Source organism: Myotis brandtii, unplaced genomic scaffold, assembly GCF_000412655.1.
Source record: "Myotis brandtii unplaced genomic scaffold, ASM41265v1 scaffold8, whole genome shotgun sequence".
NCBI lineage: Eukaryota > Metazoa > Chordata > Mammalia > Chiroptera > Vespertilionidae > Myotis > Myotis brandtii.
In genome coordinates this window covers 126015-142331 of record NW_005371219.1, presented here as the reverse complement: position 1 = coordinate 142331, position 16317 = coordinate 126015, and the positions used below count along the sequence as shown (strand labels likewise).

The 16317-nt window shown below is 33.7% G+C and overlaps 1 protein-coding gene across 1 annotated transcript in view; it reads right to left on the bottom strand.

Annotated features, from left to right (window-relative positions):
- LOC102259189 (utrophin) overlaps nucleotides 1–16317 on the bottom strand; it is a 124731-nt gene that overhangs the window by 17234 nt on the left and 91180 nt on the right. The window contains exons 11-13 of the mRNA XM_005883699.2: nucleotides 15238–15323; nucleotides 2352–2509; nucleotides 50–216 (exon numbers count right to left, since the gene is read on the bottom strand). Coding sequence (XP_005883761.1) covers nucleotides 50–216; nucleotides 2352–2509; nucleotides 15238–15323 — 411 coding nt within the window. The remainder of the gene's footprint in view (nucleotides 1–49; nucleotides 217–2351; nucleotides 2510–15237; nucleotides 15324–16317) is intronic.

Below are 16317 nucleotides of genomic sequence, written 5' to 3'. Positions count from 1 at the left end.
TCTACAGAACAGAAAATTGTCTCCTGCCACCGTCTGTGGTAGATCTTACCTGAATCCAACAATTGGACATTCTTTACAGATGTTGCATTTGGCCTGATGTTTTGCAGTTTCAGCTGCTGCCACTCGATGTAAAACTGGCAGCCAAACCATGGACTGTGGTTCTAGACGCATCCAGTCTATAAACTCTTTCACACTTATCTCTGGCTTGTTGTTATTCTGGTGAAGAAGTAAATACATTAAATGTGAAGAAAATTTATTTATTTAAATTGCAGCAAGTGTTGCTGCTTCATAATCTTCTGAAAAATCTGTGCACAATTAAACATTATGTACTTCTTTCCACGTCAGTTAAATCATAAAATATTTAAGGTTCTTCAAGGACAGAAAATTCTAGAATTTAAAAAGATAAAAAGCAGCTCTAGTCAGTTTGGCTCAGTGGATAGAGCATCCACCCGTGGACTGAAGGATCCTGGGTTTGATTCCAGTCAAGGGCACGTACCTTGGTTGCAGGTTTGATCCCTGGCCCTGGTTAGGATGCATGTGGGGAGGCAACAAATTGATGTTTCTCTTTCACATTGATGTTTCTCTCTGTTTCTCCCTCTCCCTTCCACTCTCTCTAAAAGCCAATGGAAAAATAACCTCGGGTGAAGATTAATAACAACAGCAAGAGAGAGAGAGAGAGAGAGAGAGAGAGAGAGAGAGAGAGAGAATATTGTCATATAGGAAGAAGAAAAAAAAACCCAGTACTTTCATATACTCAGATTAAAAAACAAAACAAACAAACAAACAAAAAACCTGCACTATTCTAGGTATTCTTTTCACATATATGCTTTAATCCCATAAAATTCACTCATCTAAGACAGTAAAAATGTGTGAAAGCAAAAACTCACTGATTACTTTCCAAAAGTGAAGGCCATTATAAATGGTACATAAAAACGGTTATTTTTATGTCCTGCTCCAGTCCTGTTACAACATCACACTGGGGGCACAGTACTATGAATGTTCTTGGCAAGATTTCAAAATTTGTAACAAAATGTATGAAACATCTTAGTCCCCCTTGCAAATCTTAACACCCTTAACATCTTAATTTATTTTCATATGTGCCAAATTAAATTTGTACCAACATCTTTCTTCTGTTGTTGTCTAAGTCATTCTATGAACCAGGACATAGGAAATTACATTTAGAATTTTCAATTGGTATTTTTTGTTCTCTCTAAAACAAGAAAAATGGCTATTATAAAACGTAATAACCCATAACATCAATTCACCTTAAAAAGATGGTGTGAGCATTTTTTTCTCTTCAATGATAAATCACTGAGTATGCTTTGAGAAAATATCTGTAGGCTGTACTTTAAGCAAATGTATGGTATCACTAGTAACAGTTCTAAAATGCTTTATATATAGTAAGCATTAAAAAGAAACTAACATGCTTTTTCCAGTTTAACATCAACAAAACTTTGTGTATCATTCTCTTTTTGCACCTAAGAAGAAACTAACATGCTTTTTCCAGTTTAACATCAACAACTTAGACCAGTATAAAACTTTGTGTATCGTTCTCCTTTTGCACATAAATTCTCAAAGAAAAGACCTTATTTTAATAACATTTTTATTTTATATATGTTTTAAAATCTTGCCTCCAAGGAACTCAGGGCTGAAATATTTATTAAGTAGCTGTAATAGTCAAGGCACTGTGCACAGGGATACAATAATAAAAAGGTAAAAATTATCCTTATTCATGAAGCTTAGATTTTTATGAAAGAACAAAACTGAACAGGCAAATATACAATTTAGTATGTAATTATAATTGTAATGAGCACCCTAAGAAGGCAGAGGTGATACAGGTGAATACAGTAAGACACATAACCTCTTCTAAAGAGGTCAGGGAAGGGTTTTCAGAGGGTTTTAGATTTAAGGAAAGATCTAAAGAATAAATAAAGATTGGTGATGAGAAAAGAGTTTGTGGGCAGAAGATATGGAAAAACATTCTGAATAGAGTGCACATGTCCAAAGGCACTAAGGCAAGAATGGAGGGACTGAAGTAGTGTGGGTAGAAAGCAGGGAGCAAGGGGACAAGTGACACAAGATGAGGCCAGGGCAAAGGCAGGGCCACACCACAGCAATCTGATAGCACGTGTTAAAGAGTTTGGATTTTATACATTGAGAAGCAGCTATTCTTGAGATGGTAGCTATTCCTTGAATCAAATATGCCTTAAGAAACAAAATACAACTTACTGAGATAGCACCCAACGTCCTCCACCATTTGGCTCCAGCCCAAGTTCCCTGTCCCATTTCTTGGAACATTCTCAAAACCCTTCCTCAGTACACCCTGTACACCAGCAATCCCGTGTGTTTACCTGTTGGAAGCAGCTGCGGACACTGGGTTCAATATTGCTGCCTCCAAAAGCTGCTACTTCTCCCAGCTGCCGGGGGATCTGGATGGCATCGTGAAGTAAAAGGCCCAGCTGCCGCTGGTCACACATTTCTGTCGGTCCTGCCACTTCCTTAAAGAGATCTGCAAGGAGGAGAGGCAAGAGGTTAACTTCCATCTGCCCAAAGTGTTCTCTTATGTCTTTGGTGATGGGGATTGAACAATGAAGATTAAAAAAAAAAATCATGGGGACGTGAATCAATTAGTCGTTTCCTGAATTCTGACAACCTTGATATTCTGTGTGTCTGTAATCAGGGGCTGGTGAACCACATGCTTCTGAAAACAACCTCCTGTTGTATGTCAATACATATAAATAGACCAGTAACTACAAATTTCCTTTACAAATGGTACAATAAATACGTGTGGGTTTCATTCAGTGGTTTCAGTAAGGATTTCCCTTCTTATTGAGAAAGACAGTGAGCCAAGACGAAGCTTCTCAGGACTTGTCAAAGGAATAAATGTGCCGTAAGGGCAAATCTTTACATTTTAACGATTTGTTTACTAACATTTTGTGTTTACTCCTAAATTTAATATTCTATTATAGACATATGTATATATTTACTTCTTTTAAAGATTATTATACTCAAATCTATTTTAGATAAAAAACTCTAAGAAGTACAAGGAAGTGTCTTTTATTTTTAGATGTGTAGTTGTGGTGTGTTTTTTTTAGGCCCAATCAGTCTCATTCCTTATTAGCTATAAAAATTATTTTTGCTTTACTTCATTTCATGTACTAAAATACATTTATTCAAATTTTAAAGACATAGTAACAAAACTCATGCTTGCTTACATAGTTCTTTAGGCTTTTCTATTCATTAAGAAAACTCTAATTTATTTCATAGCTTTCCTGTTTCAATAAAATTAAAACTCTTCTCTCCTTTCCAGTGTTTGCTTATCTTCCATTCACCACTTGAAACATATTGAAGATTTAAAGTTATTAGCTTGTTCCAAGAAATAAAGCTAATATGCTTAAATAAGTTACTTTAGGAGTGGGGAGAAATTTCATGTAAAAACCACCCACTTTGTTACAGAAACTAATACTTTTTGAAAAGAAATTCTGAAAATTCATAATCACGAAAACTCTAAATGTTTTTCATGTGAAGTTTCCAAGAACAGAAGAAAGGGGAGTAAATATTTATTGGATCTCACAAACCATAAAAAACCACACTGATAAATGAATATCAGATCAAAATGTATATTCCCTTTATTTTAAAGGAGAATAATGCCAGATCTAACACTGTCAACAGTGCACTTTCAAACAACTAAACTGGGTTCAGTGATATTTACATAGTAATTATCATGAAATATGGCTTTAATTATAAGTATACATAGGGAAAGCAAATTTAATTAAGACAAATTTAATTTTTATTATCATTTGTTCACTTAAATTTTATTAGAGTTCTACTTGTTTCTCTTCATTTGTCAAAAATAAGATGATCATGGCCAGGAAATATTTGTCCAGGATTCTTACTATGAAGATCATTTTAAACTTGTTCCTGGGAAGAGGCCTCTTAGGTAAATAGTTGATGCACATGCGTAATAGTCTGTACAGAGGAGTGCACGTGTTCAACAAGATTAATCATGTCCAACTTTCCTCTTTTGAGACAGGTAGCTATATTGCTATGCCACCATTAAGGTAAAACTACACACAAAACATAAAAGGTTAATATTAGCATTAGAAATGTTGACGTATTTCTAAATTTTCATAAATGTTCACATTTTTGATGTCATAGCCAGAAATAAAAAGGAGTGTAAGAATGTGGGAATGGGTCAGAGAAAAGTCACAATCTAAAACCCAAGATCCAATAGATTAGCACAGAAGAGATGTAAAGGCCACTGAAAAGGATCTTTGTAAATATGTTTTTGATGAGGCAAATGGGCCACCAGCTATAAGCAGGAAGCCAGGGTGTTGTTTGAATCTAATGAAGGGATACTCTGAGGAAGGCCTGAAGAGGGTGGGAGGTGCCACCAGGGTAAAAACACCTGCCCCGTCACTCAGCTACTAAGTGGCAGAGCTGAGGTTCGAAGGCAGGTCTCTCTTGTCTGTGGGCCTGTTATTTTCCAAATGCCAAGATGCCCTTCATTTAATTATTTGTCTAACTATGTCTATTACAGTTTTAGTCTATCTTGATAAATATATATATTTTTAAGTATTGGAAATATACAGAAATAGAAAAGGCTTGGGCTTTAGAGTCAGAAAACTCTGTGATCTAATTCTAGCCCCGCAATTTTTGTCACTGCAGCCTTTGACTAGATTTGTAACCTATCTCAGCATTAATTTTTTCATCTGAAAAATGGAAATCACAATGCCTACATCATTATGGGATGATTATTCTCAGAATTAAATGAGATACAACTTGTAGTTGGTTCTCACTCCACCAAGGCACCTCACCTCTTGATCCTATTATTAGCTTTTCATTACACACAAGTCCACTATGTATTAACACCCTAATTTTTTCATCTGAAAAATGGAAATCACAATGCCTACTTCATTATGGGATGATTATTCTCAGAATTAAATGAGGTACAACTTGTAGTTGGTTCTCACTCCACCAAGGCACTTCACCTCTTGATCTTTATTATCAGCTTTTCATTACACACAAGTTCACTATGTATTAACACCCTAACAGTGTAGCCTGGACATGTAGAGTAAGGGTTAAAAAAATGGAAACTATTATTACTAGCCAATCATATAAAGTAAATCTCCAATAAAATGATCATTCCCATTACTAAAAACACTATCAGTATAAAAATGGTCTTACGTACATCTGTATTTTTCTTCTAAGAGACCTTTAGAGAGAGACATCAATCCAATCTTCAGACTCTGCACTCTAATTTTTCCAGTCCGACCCCTGAAATTATAAGAATCTCAATGTCTTACATGAATTTAAAACAGTATGTGAAATATTTCTGAATATCTATTTTCTTGAGGGTAAACCATTAAAAAATAATTGCATCTTAAAGCTCTGACTTTTCTAGTCATGTTTAATAATTAATGTTAAACCTACACCATAATTTCATTACATATTTTAACAGTATGTTTGACCTGGTCTTGAAAAACATATAGCCTGAAGTCACATTACACAAAATATATAAACTAGGAAGAACAAATTAAGGCAAAATTAAAACTTTAATTATAAAGCTGAAAATATATAATTTTTATAAATACTATGAGTTAAAATCTATTAGTAACTATAAATGCAAGATTCAAAATAGATACATATAATATGCATGTGAGTTAATTCAGCAAGATATATCTAAGATCAAAAGTAAAAAAATGACTGAAAAATCAACTATATACTGAGAGCTTCTCACTGCTGAATACTCAAACACTGCATGTATTGCCTTTATTGATGTGGGTCTCTGTCCATGCAGTTTTTGTGTTACTATTGCAATTACACTAGCTATTGGTCTTAAACAGATAGGTGTGGAATCTCTATTTGGGGAAGTATTAAGCTATAATTAAATTTAAAAGGTATTAATTAATCAACATGAGAAAATAGCTTTACACTATACCAATGAGAGACCATTTCAATTTTACTTATAAGTGGACTAAAAGAAAAAAAATTATTTTATTTTAAAGCAGAAAGTTGTCTTATTCCATCATTTATCAAAGAAATACTGAGCTGTCTACCAAATGTTAGTTGCTATACTAGATCCTGGGGATGGGGAAAGTAAATGCAGAAACTATAAAAATTAGCAATATGATGATCCTTGCTATGGAATAGAACATAGTCAAGAAAAAAGTCTTTATTGCTATCTTTACATTTCATATTCAGAATCAGTTTTCAGTTAAATTGTTGTTAATTTTCTTAAAATATGTTTTCAATTTATAAATGAAGCATATTTAAAACCTATAAACAAATTTTTACATAATTATATGAATACATAACATTTAGTAATTCATGCTATTCAAAAACAAGCAAATATTTGTATTATGGTACTTTAATTTTAGGTAGTCTTATTGTCAAACTGCATTTAAGTCTTGATCTTATTGATATTTTTACTATTAATATTAATTGATATCTTCCATTCACAAATTGTAAATACTCTGGTAAATTTTTGTATACATATCATGACATATAATAAAATAAAATTTAAAAAAATGCTTAGGTATTGCTATAATGTACTTTCAAAACCATCCCTCAATAGCCTAGGGTCTATATCTATATTAAATCATACCCAACAAACTTCTTGAACCTTTACTATGTATGTGTACAACATTCAGAATTTACCTATGAAACAAGTAATAGATTTAAAAATAAATGTAACTATTATAAGCAGAATTTCTAAGTTAATATATATATTCCAGTCTCTTACAATTATAGAAATATCTTAAACGGCTAGAAATTTTGCTTCTACTTAATATTTTTTAGGCGTTTCCTAATTATCATATGAAAATAGACAATGTCTCTTTTCTTTCCTCCAAAAATCAGGAAATTTTATTCTTTGGACATAATCAGACAGTAGATTTGCAGAAGATAACAAAGGGCTGTGTGGATAGACTAGTACATGAATATGCCTAAGGACAAAGCAATCCCTTATGGGGAAAAAAGATCAAAATGATGGGCATTACAGGATGACCTCCAGTCTGTGGTGTCAACAGAAGAAAAGAAAATCATCAGGAAGACTATTGAAAATGTCAGTCATCCATTCATCACACCACCAACAGTTATGAAGGCTTACGATGATCCCAGCATTGTTCTACATACCATAGGGACCACTACAAAAGTACAAGACACAATTCCTACCCATGATATGCTCACACACTAACTGTGGAAGTGAGACAAGGAAACAACTAGAGAATCAAAAGAAAATACAAAACCAACCTTTATGTATGGAAATAATCAAGTATAAGTTAATTGTGGCTGACTAATTAATGATTGGTGCTTTGTCTAAATAGTCCTTAGCATAACAACATTTGATTAAAAAAACGTAAGTTGAACACTGGAGCATGACATGGCTCACCTATCCCAACTAGGAGGAAGTATCACAAGAAAAGCTTAGGAAGAGAATAAATAGAGGGAGGCCTGTGAGTGCCAGTGACAAGACTCACTGAGGTGGCAAGGACCTGCATCAAGGCTAAATTGTTGATAAAGTTGTCCAGGTGATATGGGGCCAGATAACGCAGGGCTTTGATGTTAAAAAAAAAAGTATCTGGATTTGTGGGGCAATAGGGAGCTAAGAAAATTTATTATTGGGTGACATAACCCAACACTTAAGTATTTTGTTTCCTGATAGTTTTCATAGTTAACTCCTGACGTTAGTTTAACTGGGAAGATATGCACCGTACAATTTATATCTATCTTGGAAAAGTGGAAAAAAATAACCTCACACTGCAGCAAGTGAGGTTAATATTTTCCGCAGAGACAAAAGCATTTGAACCAAGTCTTCTATTACTTTAAATAATAATTTAAACAATTTTGATTTCCATTAAATGTAGAAGGAAGATTTTGAAATTAAGACTTTTTACCCTGGGAAGATAAAGACTGAGTGAGGCTGTGAACTCTTACAAATGGAATCAATTTCATTTCTATTATTTATGAAGACCTTTCTACATATTAGTTTATTTGGCCTTCATAGTCACTTATGTGTGGTGATCCAAGCAGATGTTTTATTACAATTTTTCAGATGAGAAATTAAGATGTCAGAAGTCAAGTGGTTACCAAATCACACAGCAACCAGAATAAAATATTTGCATTCTTATTATCCATAACAGAAGAAAACAGATTTTTAAAACAAAATTTAGAATATTAGGAGAAGGGAGAAACATATTAAAACTTCAAAGAAACAGTAAATGTAGAATAATTTCTAAAGTACTATTTTTTCTTAGATATGGCAATATGGTAAGAATAATCAAGCAATATTAAAAAATGAATATTAGTGCTATACCTACCATTAATATGCAATAGGTGGCCAAGGATAAATTGTCTTGTCTCACTGGGTCAGTTTCTTAATCAGTAAAAGAAAGAGGGCAAAATGGTAGGTCCTCATAGTCCTACTTCTAGAATTCTACAATCTGCTGTCTGATTATCTGCTGTCTATATTTCAAGAGCGGGCTGAGTATACTTCAAGAGCTACAAATGCTAGTTCTGTCTGCATCATACTACACAAAGTAAGGCAGTCAATGCATATGGTTAATGAATGAATGTCAGACAGCTGGATGAATGAAAGGGTTAGATCATGGCAACATTTCCAAGGTTCAGAGACTTCTTAGGGTCCATTATTTTCTGGTGCATTGGAAGGAGTAGATGAAGAGTTTCTATCAGATTCTCAAAAGGAACTAATGGTTTGAAAAGAGTTAAACACTCTTGTTTAGATACATGAATAAGTCATAGTTATTAGAGAGATTTGGGCAATCAACTCTGGCCATCTGACACTATTGTCATATAAGAGACCATGTTTTTTTCCCAAGGTTAATTCACGATATTTCTTCAAGATAGAAAAACTAAACAGACTAGACATCATTCTGACCCACTTTGGTCTTTGCTATATTTCTTTGATATGAAAAGGAGATATATCTTAAAAGCTTTTAATGGAAAATTTCAAGATATTGTCTTTCTAAATAAGAAACAGTATCTTAGAGCAGTTCTCATGTGTTCACATTTGATGGTGGGAAACAGAAATATACAAACAGATAACTTCCTAGAATATGACATTTCACACACTGCTTCCTTCCCAACTAAGTGACAGTATTCCCTTTGGGCTGTTCAGTGTAAACAGCATGTATCTGTGTCATAGGCTGAATTATATCTCCCTAAAATCCATATGTTGAAGTCCTAATTCCCAGTACCTCAGAATGTAACTGTATTAGGTGATAGGATCTCTAAAGAGGTAATTACATTAGAATGAGGCTATTAGGTTGGACCATAATGCAATTTGTGTCCTTATAAGAACAGGAGATTAGGACACAGACACACACAGAAGAAAGACCATGTGAAGATGCAGGGAGAAGACATCCACCTATAAGACAAGGAGAGAGGCCGCAGAAGAAACCAACTCTGCTGACATGTTGTTCTTATACTCTAGTCTCCAGAACTGTGGGAAAATAAATTTCTGTTGTTTAATCTACGCTGTGGTACTTTGTTATGGCAGCGGAGCAAACTAATACAGTGTGTTAGAGCCACAGTCATTGTCGAGGGTGTCAATTCTTTAAATATGGTTCAAGATGTGCACCTCTGCCGTACTCCGCAGGGCTTAATGAAGTTCCTAAATATGCTATGAATTTAGCCTTCTTCCCGGGATATAAAATTAACTTATAGGCTTTGTAGTAAAAACACCTAATTGACCAGCTATTTTGGTGAATTTACTATAGAAAATGTCTCTTTTGGAGGTTTAAAAAATTGAAAATCAACGTAATAGTTCATAATGGCTAACAGTTTTATTTTACCATAGCAGGATAGAGTTGCATTAAAATAAAATGTATTAAAATATATCAGACAAGGATATAATAAATCCCAAATTCATTATGGTAATTGAGATTCATGCTATAACTTCTCAAGGAATTTCTTAAGAATACTCAAGCACACAAAGGCTATTGGGTTATTTAAAAAACTTTATGATATTTGTGAATATTTAAAAAGAAAAGATTTTTCTACTCCAAAGTATAAGCAAACTTTAATTAAATCATCTCTAGAGCTATTGTCATCATCACTTATTTATACAGAATCAGCTGTTAAGTGTGTGTACTTATGAACTATCATCTATCTTCTTTTTCTCTAAACCTAATGAAAGGCTGATAAACACAAATCTTCATACAGCTAATTAATGGAAAGAGAACTTTCAGGGTGTGAGAGAAAAACAAGAGTCCTCATTTTCTTATTTCATCTTCACATATTTTAACCCCCTACCAGAAGAATGAATAATTCCTCCTAATAGTTCAGAAATGTCAGCGCACAGCAGGTCTTTCTAGAATTATTTTACAAATGCACTGTCACATTCAAAAACTCAAGTTAATGGCAATTGAGTTATTCTGGGAGTTGAGAGTGCTCTTTATGTAACAATGAGTATCTAATGAAATTACAGATATTAGTGCCCTGCAGCATAACTTACTTAAAAGACCATGTACATACATAACTATCTTTGCAATAAGTGAAGCTAATACCAAAAGAGATGTAAAATGATTTTAATTGCCATTTGATTGCTCTTAAGTTGTCACACAAAAATTACAGATTATTATGAGGCAGTAAATTATTTTAATTCATAAAAATAACTACAAAATATTGACTTTAAAAGATACTATAAGAAATTCCAGAAGGAGAAGGAAACTGAACTTACTTAAATTAGGTTTCCTTTAGCATGATGACAAAACAAAAAACAAAAGACCCTACAAATTTGACAGCTTTTGTAATTAAAGCAAAATCTTAAAATAATGGATGGACATTCCTTTTTGTTTTACTGTTGGTTAATGGCTCAATTTTTGGAAAGTCATTCATTTGCAACTATTAACATAAATATTTCCACTGGATAAAGTACTTTGAAAGCACTTTTAGGATTTTCACTTTAAAAATGTATGTATTTTGTATTATTAACATATGTCATTCAAGAATTGTACTTTAATGGGAAAAAATAAAAACTTACGTGTCATATACATTGAGCAACCAGTTGAGACACATATCCACACAGAGCGGAACATTGACCAGATCTTTATGCAGCTGTTCAAGGCCGTCGTAAGTTGTTGTCAGGCAGTTGATGACATCTGGAACACTAAGGAGCTGGTCATTTTGGTTCAGCTTGTGCTGTTTGAAAACTTCATTTGTTGTATTCAACTCTAAGAGATCCACTAATCGGGTGAGAGAAAGGAGTATGTACAGTCATTACATTATATAACAACATTGGAACAAAAACATTTCTATCTTAAGTATTTGTCTTGTTCTTTAAGAATCTATCCTTTTTTAGCTATTTTTAGTTTTTAAAGTAATAAATAGCATTTCCATTCTTACATTTTTAACTTCTTCTTTTATCTCCATTTGCATTTTTTGAATCTGAGCTGTCACTTTTAAATATGATCCCATTTTTCACTCTTTAGAATATCAATTCTTCCTGCTTTCTTTTTCTGGCTATTTTCCCTCCAACCTCTTTCTACTCTTAAATGCAGAAAGGCTTAAATCTCTAAATCTACTCCAAATGGTAGGAAGCCCACATGTTACATTGCTTTCCTTCTCTTAATTTCAGAGAATAGCCTGCTTACTACCCTCCCATTTCATCCTTTATGCCACTGTCAAACTAATAAGTTTTAAACAGTTTCTCAACATGTACATAATAAGGTACAAAGTTGATTAAAGAGGGTCAGTTAAAAAAAAGAAAAGCTTTGCACTATGCATAACAGCATGAACATTCCTCATAATATTAAGAATAGAACTGCCATATGATCCAGCAGTTCCTCTTCTAGGTACTTATCCAAAGAATATAAAAAACCCTAATCCAAAAGATGTATGTACCCCTGTGTTTATTACAGCATTATTCACTTACATCAAGATATCAAAACAACCTCTGTGACAACCAACAGATGAATGAATAAAGAAGATCTGGTTTATATACACATATAAAATGAAATACTACTCAACCATAAAAAAGATCAAATATTGCCATTTTGACAGAAATGAATCATGAGATTATTATGCTAAGTGAAATAAGTTAAAAGGAAAAGGATGAAAACCATATGATTTCACTCATACACAAAATATACAACAAAAAAGAAACAAATGAACAAACAAAACAAAAACAAAGGCATAGATGCAGACAATGGATTGGTGGTTACAAGAGGGAAAGGGGAGTGGGGTAGGGCAATAGGGGTAAAGGATGTCAAATATATGTTGATAGATGGTAAATAGACTTTTGGTTGTGAACATATTATAGTGTATACAGATAGCAAATTATAATGCTGTATACCTGAAACTTATATAATGTTATATACATACCACCTCAATAAAAAATTAAACAAACAAACATGTGCTGTAGAAAACTAATAGTCTTCCACTGCCTTCTGAATGAAGCCTGATCTATAGGGTCCTCACAATCTGGTCCTAACTTTGTTTGCTTCCCATGATGCTTTGATATACAGGCAACTTGTAGCCAGTAAGGATTAGTGGAGGTTCACAGTAAAGGCTCCCATCCTTACTCTTCATGTATAAAACATCTTTAGTGGGCATGACAGTTGCTAGAGCACAGACAGTGGCAAAGAGGACAAGGCGGAGCCCTGCTCAGTCTGAGAAGGAGGACAAGCAGACTGATAACTTGACTAAAAGGAGGAGTGAAAGTACCCCAAGAGAAGAATACATGAATTTCTATGAGGGCTACTCCTGCTCAGGGAGTGGAAGGACATCTGGAAAAGACCCCTTGGGGAAGTGGGTATGAAATGGGCCTTAAAAAATAGAGAAGATAGCTCTGGCTGAGTGGTTCAGTTGGTTGGAGCATTGTCCATACACCAAAAGGTTGTGGATTTGATTACAGGTCAAGGAACATACCTAGGTTGCATTTAGAACCCCAATCGGGTGAGTTTAGGAGGCAAGTGATGGATGTTTCTCTCTCACATGGATGTTTCTCTCTCTCTCCTCTCTCTCTCCCCTCCCTTTCTCCCTCCTTTCCCCTCCCTCTAAGATGGATTAATATATCCTTGAGTGAGGATTAGAAAAAGAAAAGAGTAGATAGAAGAGACCCATGTAAAACAAGGAAAGAAATCCAGGAGGATAGAACTGCTTGAGGAAAGACAGGAATTCACAGAATTCCAAGGGGCTCTCCAGAATGACGAACAGCAGTGCAGATGAATGGTGTGGGGCTTACGTATGAGTGGTATGTGGTTACCATCAGGCAGACACACAGAGTTCTAGGGACCAGGCACACATTGCCCAAGGAGAGGCCCTCAAAAGATAGGAGTAAGATTTTAGACAAAAAATAAAAAATCTTAAATAATCTTTATTTTATTCTATTTTTTTTACAGATGTCCCCTTCTAACCCAAACCTGCCCTCTGGCTCAAACCTTCACCATACTATTGTCTGTGTCCATGGGTTAAGCATATATGCATACAAGTCCTTTGGTTAATCTGTTCCCCCCCCATCCACCCACCTGCCTTCCCTCTGAAATTCATCAGACTGTTCTAATCTTTCTTTTAAATCAATGTTGAGTCATTCATTAACTAACTGAAAATAGGGAAACATAGATTATCAAACCACCATGTAATTTATATATTTATTAAGTGTGGAGATGATTCTTCTAATTCTAAACAAATGGGTTCAGAAAATTTCAGAATTTAAGGTCTGCTCATGGAAATTACTGCTTTACAAATATCTCCATATTTTTAACTTTTAAGATGAAAAGAAATCAGCTCAGAGGAACATTTAAAAATAATGTAACCAACTAATTCATCTTTGCCAGATGCAAAAATGTCCCTTCAAAACATATAATGATATTTTGGACAGTTAATTAAAATGAGCAGCTTCCTTTGTATTTAACCTATTTTTTTTTCACATCAGATGGGTAATGGGCCAATGTTGTAACAGGTTTTGAGGGAGGCACAGCTCACACTAATTTTGAATTTTTAAAGACATGAATAAAATGTGTTTACTCTAGCTGCTTAAACACCACGGAATGATTTATTTTTTCTAGTTATCTACAATGGAGAAAAACTGCTTTAAAATTATACAGATTAAAATTCTTTCTAAAACAACACAACAGGAATTAAAGTAAAATTATTTCTAAAAACAGCTCATTTTTTAAAAAGAGAAAAAAATATAAAATACAACTGAGGATAACAAGTTAATCCATTTCCTTTGGATGCCAAATATATCATTGGCAAAATTTCAGCTAATATATATATATAAAGTAATTGTGTAAGGTTCCCATGAGTTAGAGATGGTGAAAAAAAAAAAAGAAAAAAACCAACCGGCATGGCTCAGTGTTTGAGTGTCAACCTATGAGCCAGGAGGTCAGGGTTCAACTCCTGGTCAGGGCACATGCGTGGTTCAACTCCTGGTCAGGGCACAGGCTCCATCCCCAGTGTGAGGCCTGCAGGAGGTAGCTGATCAATGATTCTCTTATCATTGATGTTTCTATCTCTCTATCCCTTTCCCTTCCTCTCTGAAATCAATAAAAATATATTAAAACACACACACACAAACTGAGAACCATCCAAAATTTTCATTGTAGCATTTTCTTGGTTCTATACACTGTTTTCAGTGATAAACTCCAGGAGGGCAGGAGCAAAATTCAAGTTCACTTTTCATGGTGTGTGATAAAAGGAAGGGATTAGTAATGATAGTGGGAGCTACAGAACTACAATTCCACATAGATACAAAGAAACATATTGAAATACTGCCAAAATGTTCTAAGTTTCTGAATTTCAGCACTAATTGTGCCAGCAACACAGCACTGCTATTGTATCCCCATGGCATAAAGTGACAATAGACCAAATTCCAAAAAGACCCTTCGTTGGAAGAGGCTGTCCTTACATTTCATCCAGAAAAGTCTCCTTTGTAAAACACGTTGTAAATATGACAGTAATTTGCCACATCCCACAGACTATGATGTCTTCAATTTTTAGTGATTTACTCTGACACCCTGTCTTAGTGCCTAAGCAAGGCATACATCTTCCTGAAGTGTGTCACATTTGGTACCTTTAAAAATTGACTACATTAAAATCACAGAAAATTATGATCTTTTCTTTTGAAAGGAAGCAGTGTAGCCTGGACATGTAGAGTAAGGGTTAAAAAAAATGGAAACTATTATTACTAGCCAATCATATAAAGTAAATCTCCAATAAAATGATCATTCCCATTACTAAAAACACTATCAGTATAAAAATGGTCTTACGTACATCTGTATTTTTCTTCTAAGAGACCTTTAGAGAGAGACATCAATCCAATCTTCAGACTCTGCACTCTAATTTTTCCAGTCCGACCCCTGAAATTATAAGAATCTCAATGTCTTACATGAATTTAAAACAGTATGTGAAATATTTCTGAATATCTATTTTCTTGAGGGTAAACCATTAAAAAATAATTGCATCTTAAAGCTCTGACTTTTCTAGTCATGTTTAATAATTAATGTTAAACCTACACCATAATTTCATTACATATTTTAACAGTATGTTTGACCTGGTCTTGAAAAACATATAGCCTGAAGTCACATTACACAAAATATATAAACTAGGAAGAACAAATTAAGGCAAAATTAAAACTTTAATTATAAAGCTGAAAATATATAACTTTTATAAATACTATGAGTTAAAATCTATTTATTAATAACTATAAATGCAAGATTCAAAATAGATACATATAATATGCATGTGAGTTAATTCAGCAAGATATATCTAACATCAAAAGTAAAAAAAAATGACTGAAAAATCAGCTATATACTGAGAGCTTCTCACTGCTGAATACTCAAATACTGCATGTATTGCCTTTATTGATGTGGGTCTCTATCCATGCAGTTTTTGTGTTACTATTGCAATTACACTAGCTATTGGTCTTAAACAGATAGGTGTGGAATCTCTATTTGGGGAAGTATTAAGCTATAATTAAATTTAAAAGGTATTAATTAATCAACATGAGAAAATAGCTTTACACTATACCAATGAGAGACCATTTCAATTTTACTTATAAGTGGACTAAAAGAAAAAAAATTATTTTATTTTAAAGCAGAAAGTTGTCTTATTCCATCATTTATCAAAGAAATACTGAGCTGTCTACCAAATGTTAGTTGCTATACTATATCTTGGGAATGGGGAAAGTAAATGCAGAAATTATAAAAATTAGCAATATGATGATCCTTGCTATGGAATAGAACATAGTCAAGAAAAAAGCCTTTATTGCTATCTTTACATTTCATATTCAGAATCAGTTTTCAGTTAAATTGTTAATTTTCTTAAAATATGTTTTCAATTTACAAATAAAGC